This window comes from Setaria viridis, chromosome 1 (assembly GCF_005286985.2).
Source record: "Setaria viridis chromosome 1, Setaria_viridis_v4.0, whole genome shotgun sequence".
NCBI classification, from domain to species: Eukaryota; Viridiplantae; Streptophyta; class Magnoliopsida; order Poales; family Poaceae; genus Setaria; species Setaria viridis.
In genome coordinates, this window is record NC_048263.2 from 10,133,575 (window position 1) to 10,146,525 (window position 12,951).

General features: G+C 59.5%; 1 protein-coding gene across 1 annotated transcript; it reads right to left on the reverse strand.

Moving 5' to 3' along the window:
- Positions 1-7,695: 7,695 nt before the first annotated feature.
- LOC117841463 (glycerol-3-phosphate 2-O-acyltransferase 6) lies at positions 7,696-10,288 on the reverse strand. The gene is made up of 2 exons (XM_034721854.2): positions 9,081-10,288; positions 7,696-8,798 (listed from the first exon to the last, which is right to left on the reverse strand). The coding sequence occupies exons 1-2, from the start codon at positions 9,747-9,749 to the stop codon at positions 7,881-7,883; spliced, it is 1,587 nt and encodes a 528-aa protein (XP_034577745.1). The 5' UTR covers positions 9,750-10,288; the 3' UTR covers positions 7,696-7,880.
- Between the last annotated feature and the right edge of the window lie 2,663 nt (positions 10,289-12,951).

Genomic DNA, 12,951 nt, shown 5'->3' on the forward strand with positions numbered 1-12,951 from the left:
AAGGGCCTCCTCTGTGAGAGGACCGACAGGGGCGAATGGCAGTTCCCCGGGAATGAAGATGTGCCGAGCCCGGGCGACGGCTACATCATCTCCTTCGCGCACTTCCACAAGAAGGGGTTCGCGTCCCCGCCGAGCCATTTCTTCCATGGGTTACTGCACTACTACGGGCTCGAGCTGCAGCACCTCAATCCACCACGGGGAGCTCCGCAACCCACCGGCCGCCGAACTTTTTGAGGCGGTCGAAGATCCGCTGCTTGAGACCCTGGAGTATCATGCCGTTGGCCCGTTCAACCTGCCCATTCGTGTGGGGATGCGCCACGGCCGACCAGTCCACTCGGATGTGGTGGTCGTTGCAGAACTGGAGGAATTTCTTCCTGGTGAACTGCGTGCCGTTATCCGTGATGATGGAGTTGGGGACTCCGAAGCGATGGACGATGTCGGTGAAGAATTGTACCGCCTGCTCGGACTTGATTTTCGTGACTGGTCGTGCCTCGATCCACTTGGAGAACTTGTCGACGGCGACAAGCAGGTGGGTGAAGCCCCCGAGTGCTTTCTTGAAGGGCCCGACGAGGTCCAGACCCCAGACCGCGAAGGGCCACGTGATGGGGATGGTCTGGAGCGCCTGTGCGGGCAGATGAGTTTGGTGCGCGAAGAATTGGCACCCTTCGCAGGTGCGTACCACGTGGGTGGCGTCGGTGACCGCCGTCGGCCAATAGAAGCCCTGCCGGAAGGCGTTCCCAACGAGGGTTCTTGGCGCCGCGTGGTGGCCGCAGGCTCCGGCGTGGATGTCCTGAATCAACACCTTTCCCTGCTCGATCGGGATGCAGTGCTGGAGGATGCTGGTGTGGCTCCGCTTGTAGAGCTCCTGGTCAATGATGACGAAGGATTTGGTGCGACGCGCAATCCTACGTGCCTCCGTCTTGTTCGCCGGGAGCGTCTCGCGGATGAGCTAGTCGAGGTACAGAGTTCTCCAGTCAGACGGAGGGTCGGGCCTCTCTACTGGGTTTGCATCGATCTCCATGACCTCGGGGATAGAGGGATCGGCCTCCGGATCTAAGGTAGATGGAGAGCTGCCGACCCTTTCAGGGTCGGCGCTCGATCCCGGGACAGGTGGCGCATTGCCGACCCCCCCCTCCCCGGGGTCGGCGTCCGAGTTTGGGTAGGTGGCGCGTCGCCGACCCTTCCCAGCTCTTTGTAGCAGATGGAGGGCTTGTACTGGTCGCTGACGAAGACGCCGTTGGGGACGGGCTTTCGGCCGGATGCCGCCTTCGCCAGTTCGTCAGCTGCCTCGTTGAAACGTCTTGCGACGTGGTTGAGTTCCAGTCCGTCGAACTTTTCTTCGAGCTTGCGGACCTCGTCGCAGTACGCCGCCATCTTGGGTTCGTGGCAGCTCCACTCCTTCATGACTTGTTTGACGACTAGCTGAGAGTCGCCTTGGATGTCCAGCCGTCGGATGCCCAGCTCGATGGCGATGCGAAGCCCGTTGAGGACAGCCTTGTACTCAGCGACATTAATAGATGCAGGAAAGTGGAGGCGGATCATGTACCTTATGCGCACGCCGAGAGGAGAGACGAAGACCAGACCCGCTCCGGCACGGGCCTTCATCAACGACCCGTCGAAGTACATTGTCCAGTACTCCTGCTTCTCTGGCGCGGATGGCGTTTGGATCTCCGTCCACTCTGCGACAAAGTCGGCGAGTACCTAGGACTTGATGGTTGTACAGGGGGCATACGTGATGCCCTGGTCCATGAGCTCGAGTGCCCACTTCGCGATTCGTCCCGTGGCATCTTGATTCCGGATCACTTCACCGAGGGGGAGCGACAAGACAACCGTCACGGGATGGGAGGTGAAGTAGTGGTGCAGCTTCCTCTTCGTGATGAGGACGGCGTGGATGAGCTTCTGGATCTGCGGGTAGCGCGCCTTGCTTCACCGGTTTGGAGCTAGCCTTGATGTTCAAGGAGTGCTCAACGACTTCCCTCAGAATGCCGGGCATGTCCAGGGTTTCCACGCGAAGACGTCGTTGTTCGTGTGGAGGAAGTCGACGAGTGCGCTTTCCTATTTGGGAGATAGGGAAGCGCCGATCCGTACGGTCCGGCCGTCGGAGCTGCTGGGGTCGAGGGGGACCTCCTTGACGCCTTCGGTGGCTTCGAAGGAGGTGTCTGACTGCTTGGAGTCGGGCTGGTCCTCGGCACTCTCCGCGAGCTGGACCGCAGGATCCTCTGTGCAGGTGATGGCTGCGGTGTATTTGCAGCACTCTACGTCACACTCGTATGCCCTCTGGAATGATGTGCCGACGGTGATGACCCCGTTGGCCCCCGGTAGCTTGAGCTTGAGATAGGTGTAGTTGGGGATGGCCATGAACTTGGCGTAGCAGGGCCACCCCAAGATGGCTTGGTAGGTTCCACGGAAACCCACCACCTCGAAGGTGAGGACCTCCTTCCTGTAGTTGGAAGGAGTCCCGAAAGTGACGGGCAGGTCGATCTGCCCGAGAAGTATCGCCTGTTTCCCCAGCACGATGCCATGGAATGGCGCCTTGCTGGGGCGGAGGCGGGAGCGGTCGATCCCCATGGTGTCATGAGTCTCGGCGTAGAGGATATTGAGGCCGCTGCCTCCGTCCATGAGCACCTTGGTGAGGCGCGTCGTGCTGACGACGGGGTCGACGACGAGCGGGTAGCGTCCTGGCTGCAGGACGCGCCCCGAGTGGTCGGACCGATCGAAGGTGATGGCGGATCCCGACCAGTCGAGTAAGGCCGGTGTAGCAGGCTCGACCGTGTAGACCTCGCGGCGCTCCAGCTTCTGGTGGCGCTTGGAGTCGTAAGCCGCCGGTCCGCCAAAGATCATGAAGCAGCCGTCCACCTTGGGGAAGCCGTCTTCCTTCTCTTCATCATCCTTCTTCTCCTCTTCGGGCTTCCGTCTCCGGTCGCCCTTCACCGGGTTGCCTACAAAATACCTCTTCATGAGGTTGCAATCTTTGTAGGCCTTCTTCGCGGGGAACTCGTGGTTCGGGCACGGTCCCTCAAGCAGCTTGTCGAAGAAACTGGGGGTGCCCTCTGGGAGCGGCTGTCCCCACTTGCATTCAGCAACGGCCGCGAGGGGAGCCTCGCGCAGCTGCTTATTCTTCTTCTTCTGTTGGCGGTTGGAGGTGCCCTCGTCGGCGTCCTCCTCCTGCTTCGCCTTGCCCTTCGAGCAGTCGAAGATCGCCCCGACGGCTTCTTCGCCCAAGGCGAAGCTGGTGGCAATGTTGAGGAGCTCCTACGTGGTCCGCGGGCCCCGGCGTCCCAGCTCGTGGACAAGAGGCCGACAGGAAGTTCCTGCCGCGAAAGCTCCTATGACGTTGGCGTCCGCGACGTTGGAGAGCTTGGTGCACTTCCTTGAGAAGCGTCGGATGTAGTCCCGGAGGGACTCGTCTGACCCCTAGTGGCAGCTCCTGAGGTCCCAGGAACTGCCAGGGCGCATGTACGTGCCCTGGAAGTTCCCCACAAAGATCTCCTTTAGGTCGTTCCAGCTACAGATACGACCCGAAGGGATGTGCTCCAACCAGGCTCACGCCGAGTCGGCCAGAAAGAGTGGGAGGTTGCGGATGATGAACAGATCATCGTCCGCTCCACCGGCCTGACATGCAAGCTAGTAGTCATCGAGCCACAGTCCGGGGTTTGTCTCCCCGGAGTACTTGGCCATGTTTGTAGGCTGCCTGAAGCGCGTCGGGAATGGCGCGTTTAGGATGCGTGCGGAGAAGGCCCTGGGCCCCACTGGGTCAGGGCTCGGGCTGCGATCTTCCTCGCTGTCGTAGCGGCCACCACAGCGGACGCGATAGCCGCAGTCCACCCCCTCCTCCCTGTCCGCGCGGGAGCACCTCCGCGCGTCCAGAGTGTCACGGGCGTCGCGGACGGGGCCGCAGTGCCGGTGAACGGATTGAGCCCTGCCTCCTGCGGGCGGCGGAGTCCGTCGAGCGGGCGCGGCCTTGTTCGCCCTGGGGGAGGCTAGTGGATAGACTACCCCCGCCTCTCGGGAGGTGCGGTGGGAGCTACCCTGCTGGTGTTTTGCCCGCGTCGCCGGGACGCGGAGCTCTCCACCTGCTGGACGGTGGCGCACTCGAGCAGGTTGCGCACCTCCTGGTGTGCCTGACGCTCCTTGGGCGTCGCCGGCTCGGGGAGTCGTCGGAGTAGGGCCGCCGCTGCGGCAATATTCTAGCTGGCGCGGGCGAAGAGCTGAGGGCGATCTTCGTCCGTGCAGATGCCTTGCTGGACGTCGCGCGCCCGTTGTCGTGCCTCGCCTTCGTTGCGGGGGCGCTCGACCTCCTAGTGGGGCGCCGCGCGCGCCTCCGGCTGTCATGGTCGCACTGGGGCCCTTGCTAGGGCCCCAGTCGTAGCGGCGGTGCGCGGTGGGGAAGTCCGTTGCCTCCCTTCGGTGCCGTCATCACTGGACCCCTCGGAGTGCGCGTCGGCCATGAAGCACTCGCGCGAGGGGTGGTGGCTCCCGTTGTTGGAGCCGGCATTAGAAGTGGTCCTCGCCACGCCCACGAGCTCGTTGCTCGCGGGTGGCACAGTCATGGACCATGCTAGGAGACGACCGTAGGTCGCCGCGGCATTGCGCAGTCCGAAGGGCCGCTCCCTTGAAGGAGGCCCCTCAGTGCGCGCCCGGCCGCTTGCCACTATCCCGGTGGCGGAGCCAAAGATGATGGGGCGAGCGGGCAAGACAAGGAGAGGGATCAGCTCGATCCCTTCCCCCGTGGTGAGGAAGTCCAAGCTCCCGAAGCGGACGTGGGAGCCCGGAGCGAAGCTGGTGTGGCCATCTGAAGTCGGTGATGTACGCGCAAAGGTCCCCTACCTGGCGCGCCAACTGTCGTTATCAAGATTTACGGATCGAGACTATGGCTAGTAAATTTCTTTTATGCGCGTAAGGCTTCGGATGGTGGCGTGGGAAGACACGGGGTTAGACTAGTTCAGTCAAGGAAGGCCCTACGTCCAGTATGAGGTGCAGCTCGTGTTGCCCACGCGGGGTCTGTAGTAGGGGTTACAAACGGGCAAGAGAGGGAGCCGGTCCCAAGTCTCTTGGGTGTGCACTGATGCTCTAGAGGAAAGTGTATGTGAGTTCTGTTGGCTTGAGAGTCCCCCTATCTCAGGGCCCCCGGTTCTCCTTTTATAGCGCAAGGAGAGCTCAGGGTTACAGATGAGTCAGGTGTGAGGAGAAGTAAAAGAGATAAGCTAAGTAAAGTAAAATACAAGGAGAGGGACCAAGTCCCCGGGTCACCGCCGGCTGCTCCAGCCTTCGGCCCCTATCAGCGCGTCCACTGGAGGAGGGCGGCTACCTTTGGATCCTGTCGACGATCCTCCTGGCGACCGTTACCGCCAAGCATGATGATGGTGTTCGGTTGTGGCAACTGTGCGTGTCGGGGAAGACGGCTGACCCCTGTTGTCTTGCTTGCGGCCCATGGAACACGGACGTCACGTCCCTGTCTGTAGATATGTGGGGCGCGAGAGCGGATGGAACTCCCTCCTGCGCCGGACGGTGCAGGCCATGAGTGCTTCTTGACGAATCAGGGGGAGCGGCAGCCACTGTAGCCTATGCGGTCGCGGCTACAGTGTTCCGCCCGGGTACTTGTGGCGGTCATGTCGAGGGGCGTGGGTGCCTTTCTGCGCGTCAGAGCCGCGGCGCATTTATGGCAAGATCGATGAGGGGCCCACGAGATCCGCGCCCTCGTCTGCCAGTCTGCGCCCGAGGTGGATTCTTGTCTTGTGGGTCCGAATGAGTCCGACCCCCTACGCCCGGGGTCGGGCGAGGCGGAGTTTTGCCATCGAGGGGTCGTGAGTATCCGACCCCGGGGCCTTGGGTCGGGCAAGACGGAGCAGGATGTTCCCTGCCCATGCTGGGCCGACGGCAATCGTCAGTATCGCAAGTGGGCCTGGACCTTCATGATTGTTGTCTTAGGGGTCATTAGCAGGTCGTTAATGTTTATCTTTCACTATAAGCAATAGTGAAATGCCAACAGGATGAAAGTGATGAACAATGGGGTGTAGGACCTTGGAACTGAGGAACGGAGGTGCTTGGAGAACTGACAGGAGAGAAAGGGCATGGGGCAGCTGGACCTGTCATCGGTCAAGTCTGTTGGAAATACTTTGAAGGTGGTCAAAAGGGAAACTAACAGAGAGGAAAAATAGGAGGGATAAGGTGATGCCCGACTACGTTTCCCTCGCGAACGTCCACCTCGCGCCTCGATCGGAGGCGCAACCGAACTATGGTTGTGGCCCCGAGCGACCCTGCGCTATAAGAAGTGGAGGGGCTGGCGGGTTTTGGGTTGACTGCTAACGCACCAAAACCTCCAGAGAACTCCCCCTACACGCCAACCCGATGGTGGGAGCGCTGGAATCGCCTGAAGGCTACCGCCACACCACCATCACCGTCCCTAGACAGACGAGGTGGAGGCCCGAAGGCAGGCGTGATCTACGTCAAGCTTGTACACCTACGGCGAGTACATGTACGGCAGCTCCCATCCCGGCCTCGTCCACGACAATCATGGCCGGATCATCGCAAACTATGGTTGTTGGTTGGATGTCTCATCCCTACTCTAAGTGGTGTTCATGTTCTTAGATGCGTAAGATCCTGTATAGATTAAGACTCAGTAATGTAGTTTCCTACAAAGTCAGCGTCCTCAGTTCCAATGTCCTCCTCCCCGTTGATATACTGAGTGACTGACTCCACAGCCCTGGTGTTCCATGTCAACTGCGACAAGCCACGTCTTCAACATCACGTATCCGTCTGAGCTCACAAGGAAGTGCACTACATTTGGCCTGTCGATGTTCACTGGGGGGAACATGAGAACCTCGCGCGGGAGGCGAGCATTGGTCCAGAGCTCACCGGATCGAGGTGATGGCCGGGCCGTCCTTGTTCCACACCATGCTGCTTACGTGCCCTTCGACTCCATGCTGCCTAATAACGGGAGGGTGAGGGTGTGGCAGGTGATGGTGAAGGCAGCACCGGGCTTGAGTGCCCCATAGCCAATGCCATCGTCGCGGGCGACATCGACGAACTTGATGGTGAAGGACTCGTAGTCGTCCCTGCGGAAGACGAAGGGCTCTAGAAGCACCCAGTTGGGGAAGCCGCTGCCGGCGGACATGGCGACGTAATCTCTCTCAGACAGGGGACAGATCAAGAAAGAGGCGGCGGCCGGCAAGGAGAAAGAGGCGTGCGAGAGAGGCCGAGCGGCGGGTGCTTCTATATATATACGAGGCAGGCCATCTGCAGTTTGGGCCATTGGGCTTTTAGTTGCCTCTAATGGTGTGACTAGCTAACGATTTAATTTGTTACTATGCTAAGGGGGTGTTTGGTTCCTCCCGTAAATTTTAGCTCCCATCACGAATGTTTAGATACTAATTAGAAGTATTAATCGTAGACTATTTACAAAACCCATTACATAAGTGGAGGCTAAACGGCGAGACAAATCTATTAAGCCTAATTAGTCCATGATTTGACAATGTGTTGCTACAGTAAACATTAGCTAATGATGGATTAATTAGGCTTAATAGATTGATCTCTGTCATTTAGCCTCTATATGTGCAATTAGTTTTATAATTAACTTATATTTAGTTCTCCTAATTAGCCTCCGAATATTCGATGTGACACGGATTAAATTTTAGCTCGAAAAACCAAACGCGCCCTAATTCTTCTGTGTACATACAGCTAAGTAAAACAAACAACTGCTACAACAATGTTTCTTCTCAGTTTCCTTTCATCATTCATTTTAAAAAAAACAGTAAGATTCATACCATCGAGATCAGCTCCCATCCGTAATCTTTAAAAACACAAGTATAATTTAAGCCTAACTACATGTTGTCACAGAACTGTTCCAATGAGTCCAGCAGCTTGACAATACACATTATTCTTCATGCAAGCTTCTTGGATCCCGAGCCAGCATCGTCATCATCCCTGCAGCCCTTCTTCCCGACGACGACCGTGCCGTCGTTGCCGGCGAGCTTCATGTACTTGTCCTTCCTGGTGAGCGTGGTGCAGTCGAACCCAAGCTCCTTGGCGATCACCCGCTGCACGTGGTTGGCCACCTCCACGGCGCTCCTCCCTCCGCCGCCGCACGTCTCCTCCGCCCTCAGCGCCGGCAGGAACGCCACCTCGTACCCGGGCCGCGGGTTCATGTAGAAGAAGTAGGGGTCCAGCCACTTCCACCCTCGCGCCATCGACCCGTAGTAGGTGCCCTGCCGCGCCTCCAGCGCCACCGGGACGATCCGGTCCGTGAGCTCCGCGAACAGCGCCGAGAACCGCAGCAGCGCCGGCTCCCGGCACGTCGTCCCCTCCGGGCACACCACCACGTCGCCCTCCTCCAGCAGCTCCGCAATGCGCGCCGCGTCCGCCGCCCGGTCGCGCGTCAGCGCCACCGCGCGGATGGGCGAGATCGCCGTGGAGAGCCGGCTCACGCTGTAGGTGACGCACGTCACGGGGCGGCCCAGCGCGATGGAGATGATGATCGGGTCCAGCGCCGTGCGGTGGTTGCACACGAGGAGCGACCCCGGCGAGCCCGGGCGCGGCGCCGGCGGCGGCGTGCCGCGGACGGTGAGGTTGATGCCCGTCAGGCGGTACGTGTGGCGGACGAGGCACACCGGGAACAGGAGGTTGAAGAAGACGCGGAACAGGGCGAGGAGGAAGCCGGGCGGGAGGTAGGCCAGCGCAAAGAGCGCGTGCGCCGGGTCCGGGCGGCGGACCAGGCGGCCGTCGTGGAAGACGGCGCGGGACAGCAGCGTGTCCGCGGCGGCGCGCGGGGCGCGGCGGTCGGGCGGCACCATGTAAGCTTCCTGCGACAGTTGGGTGATTGTTTAATTAGCTGCTGCTATTTCGAAAAAAATATGTTTTTGAAAAAGTCTTTTCTCTACAAAAAGAATTCTTTATACATGTTTTCTAGAAAGGTTTGGTTGGAAGAATAGCAAATCCCTCCCTAGTGCTTACTTACTCTGACTGGAGCAGTAGTCATAGTTAATTAATCCCACAACAAAGTTCAATCAATTTGCAATCAAATCAACTAATTTTCTAAGCAAAAGCATGGGTCATGGATGGTAGGTAGTTGGACGGATGAGTACCTTGCAGATGGCCATGAAGTCGTGGTCGCTCTCGCGGTCGCCGAGCCCGACGTCGGGCATGTCGCCGGCGGGGAACATCCTCTCGACGACCTCCCTCTTCCTCTCCCCGACGAGCACGGCCTTGATCCGCCCCGTGAACCTCTTCCCCCCGGCGCACGTCTCGAGCTCGGTGCCGGCGACCTCTGCGCCGAGGAACTCGCGCACGAACTCGCCCACCATGACGGCCGGGGATGCGGTGACCACGACCCTCCGCTCGGCGCAGCCCCGGAACACCGCCCATGTGTCGGCGCGCACCCCCGCGGCGTAGTGCCTGGGCAGGACGCCGCGCGCCACGGCCTCGACGTCGCGGGCCCGGAGCCCCGCGAAGGTGATGAAGACGAGCAGCGCGATGGCGGCGGCCTCGGAGACGGCCGTATAGAGGAGGAGGAGGAGGGGAGCGGCGAGGAGGAGCGCGAGGGCGCGGAGGTAGGACCCCGCCTCCAGCGCCACGAGGAAGTAGTAGGGGAACGCGGACGAGGAGGCAAGGAGCGTGCCGTCGAGGTCCGCCGCCACGGTGCGGCGCGGGCGCGCGGAGGGGTCGTATTCGTGCACCGGCGGGAACCGCGCGCAGCCCGGCGGCGGAGGCGGTGGCGACGCCTCGGCCTCAGCGCCGGCGGGCGGCACGGCCATGGCGCGGCGGCGGCTCTAGGTGTCTGTCGCCCTGCGCCGCGGTGAGGCCTGCCTCCGAACGGAAGGGGGGAAGAAAAAGGCTGCGACTTGGCGAGACGCGGGCGTCGGCTATATGGTGGCGCTCAGCGGTGGCTGCTGCGTTTGTTGAACTGCCGAGGAGGCTGGTCGTAGGTGGCCGGACGGCGATTATATGGGGCGGGCGGCACGAGCAGAGGTCCTGGTCGGAGACTGGGAGCAGAGGCGTGGGCAAGGAAGAAGAAGAATCGGAGCAGTAGTGCAGGGTACGGGTCCGATCCGATTCCGAGTCGCATGCGGCAGGCGCTGGTGCGGATTGGATCCGTGTGGAGGGGGGACGTGAAAGATGCGGAGGACGTAGAATTGGAAACGTTTGCCTTAGGACGGCGGCGATGGTGGGAGGAGAAGGAAGGTCATGCGGGTGGTACAGCAGAATACACACACGGGCACGCACGCCGCCAGATTGATTGCAGAGCTCAAGGAAGAGGACGGATTAGTGGTCGTGTTTGTGTTGAGAAGAATTGACAATCTGGTTGTTTTTCTGTTGACCGACGTTGATTTGATTTGATGGCACCTGGTTTTAAAACAAAACTAAGTGCTACATATATCTATACGGTAGGATCTAATTTCATACATATATAATGATATGATAAGTGAACGGTATCATATCTATGTATACCTACCTATTATTAAAGCAAGCAACGTCTCTGCCAGCAATTTTCGTCCGTCGCGCTCGTTTCGAAAAAACCCCTCAGACTTTCGTGAAATCAACCCGCAGTCCAATTGTGAATATAGGGGGCTCAGGTGGAAAAAAGAGGAAAGCGAGGGATTAAAGGGAAAAGAGCTTTAGCTCCCTCGTCCCCCTCCCTCGGGGGATCGAGATCTGCCGCACTCCGTCCGGCCGTCTGGCGCCGCCCGGCAGTGGACTGGCGGGCGGTGGCCGGAGCGGGGCGCCCCGACGCTCCCCCGCGCTACCCCTGCGCGCGGCCTCAGCCGGAGCTCGTCGGCGTTTGGGAAGGCGCCGTCGGGGGAGCATGGCTACGAGCACTAGAGGCACGCCGGATCCAAGCGGAGCTACCTCGTCCTAGGTTTCCGGCGGTCTCGCCGGCAGCATGAGCTCAAGCGATGGAGCTTTGGAGTAAGGTGCGGAACCTGGACGCCTACCCGAAGGTGAACGAGGACTTCTACAGCCGCACCCTCTCCGGCGTCCTCATCACCATCCTCTCCTCCCTCGCCATCCTCCTCCTCCTCTTCTCCGAGATCCATACGCTATCATCACCCCCTCGTTTCTCTCCCCTTTGATGTCTTCGCCTCAGATCCCTTTTAATTTCGCTCTAGCTGCGGCGCAGCTTGATCTCGCCGTACCATCTCGGTGATTTAGCGAAGTGAATGCATTCGGATGTGGGACAAGGGTAGTTTGTGGTGGATTGAATTGTTCGCCTTTCATACCATTGGCATGAATTTGAAGCAGTAGTTGGTTAAAATTGGCAGCCCCATTAACATGTATTGAGATTCGGGTACAGAGATTTAATCGAAGGCATTTGGTATAATAGGGGACGGTGTTAAATGTATTGATTTGGCAGAAGCGTCATGGTGGTTTTGTTTCAGTTTTGATGCTTTATCCAAGTGGTCAACAGAGGACTGAGAGGGTGTTTGGTTCCACCTTTCTAAACTTTAGTTGCTAAAGTTTAGCAACTTTTAGCTGCTAAACTGCCAAACACCCTTGCTAAAAATTGCTAAAGTTGAGTTGCTAAAGTTTAGCACTTTAGCAAGTTTTTGGTTGCTAAAACTTGCTAAAAGGTGGGCTGGATAACCTATACCCCTCATTTATTGCTTGTCTCCCCCCTCCTGCGTCCCCTGCAACGCGCGGGGGCTCAGGGGCTAGCCTCGCAACCAAAGACCACGCGGGTGGTCTCGACTTACGGCTCTCAAACAGAAGAGAACGACAAGAAATCCTCCCGCGCTGAGTCGCTCACAGGATGCTTCGCCTGATCAACCCCCTCGGTCAAGCCGCGCAAACAACACCTCCTGTCCCTGATCGACTGCGAGGACCCCCTACGGACAGCGACAAAAGCCTCTGGAGGAGCATCCCTGCTCCACCACAGGCTCAGGGGCTACTGTTGGGGAGAAATATTAACGACCTGTCGAAGCCCATGAAAACAACAAAACACAAAGGCCCAGGCCCACCTAAGGGAATAAAGACTGCTGTCAGCCCAACATGGAGGGCGAGAGCCACGCTCCGCCTCGCCCGACCTCGTGTCCCGGGGTCGGACGCTCCCGACCCCCGGAAGACAAAGCTCCGCCTCGCCTGACCGCGGGTCTGGGATCGGGAGCGCCCGACCCCCCGCCGCAGGTTTCCGCCTCGCCCGACTCCAGGCACGGGGGCTCGGGCTAACCCGAGCCCACCAGACATGTGTCCGCCTTGGGCACGGATCTCGTGGGTCCCCCTGTCGATCTCGCCATAAATGCGCCGCAGTTCTATCAGGAAGAAGGATATCCGCATCCCCGACGCAACCCGCCACAAGTACCAATGCGCGGCCGCACAATACAAGCTACAGTGGCTGCGACCCCCTCCGATTCGCTACAGGGTACTCATGGCCTGCACCGCTCAGAGCAGGCCTCGCCCGTTCTCGCGCCCCGCGCGTCCGGCGGCAGGGACGCGACGCCCGCCTTCCGCGGACCGTCAGCAGGATGGCGGGATTCGCCGCCTCCCGCAACGGACACAAGAGCCCCGACGAAACACCATCATCGCACCTGGCTGCGACGGCCACTGAGGAGACCGTCGACGGGACGCGACGGCGGCCGCCCTCCTCCGGCAAACGCGCCGGCAGAAGTCAAAGGCCGGCGAGAACGCCGGTGATCTGGGGACTTGGTTCCTCCCCTCGTGTTGTATTTTACGTAGCTATGTTTACCTCTTTTACTTCTCTTGACACCCAGTCTCGTCTGTAACCTCGATGGCCTTCTTACGCTATAAAAGGAGAACCAGGGGCCTGAGACAGGAGAGGCTGGAGAGACAACCCAAAGCACAACAAACGCTCTCAAGCGAACGGAACACACCGACACCCATCTAGAGCATCAGTGTACACCCAAGAGACCTGGGATCAGCTCCCTCTCTCGCACTCCTGTAACCCCTACTATAGAACCTCGCGTGGGCAACACGAGCAGCTCCTGATACTGGACATAGGGC

What these genes read in the sequence shown, in the direction of transcription:
- LOC117841463 (XM_034721854.2), bottom strand. Translation starts at nt 9,749, where the DNA reads ATGGCCGTGCCGCCCGCCGGCGCTGAGGCCGAGGCGTCGCCACCGCCT. An exon ending in ACTTCATGGCCATCTGCAAG is followed by an intron (nt 8,799 to 9,080) that starts GTACTCATCCGT and finishes CAACTGTCGCAG; the next exon opens with GAAGCTTACATGGTGCCGCC.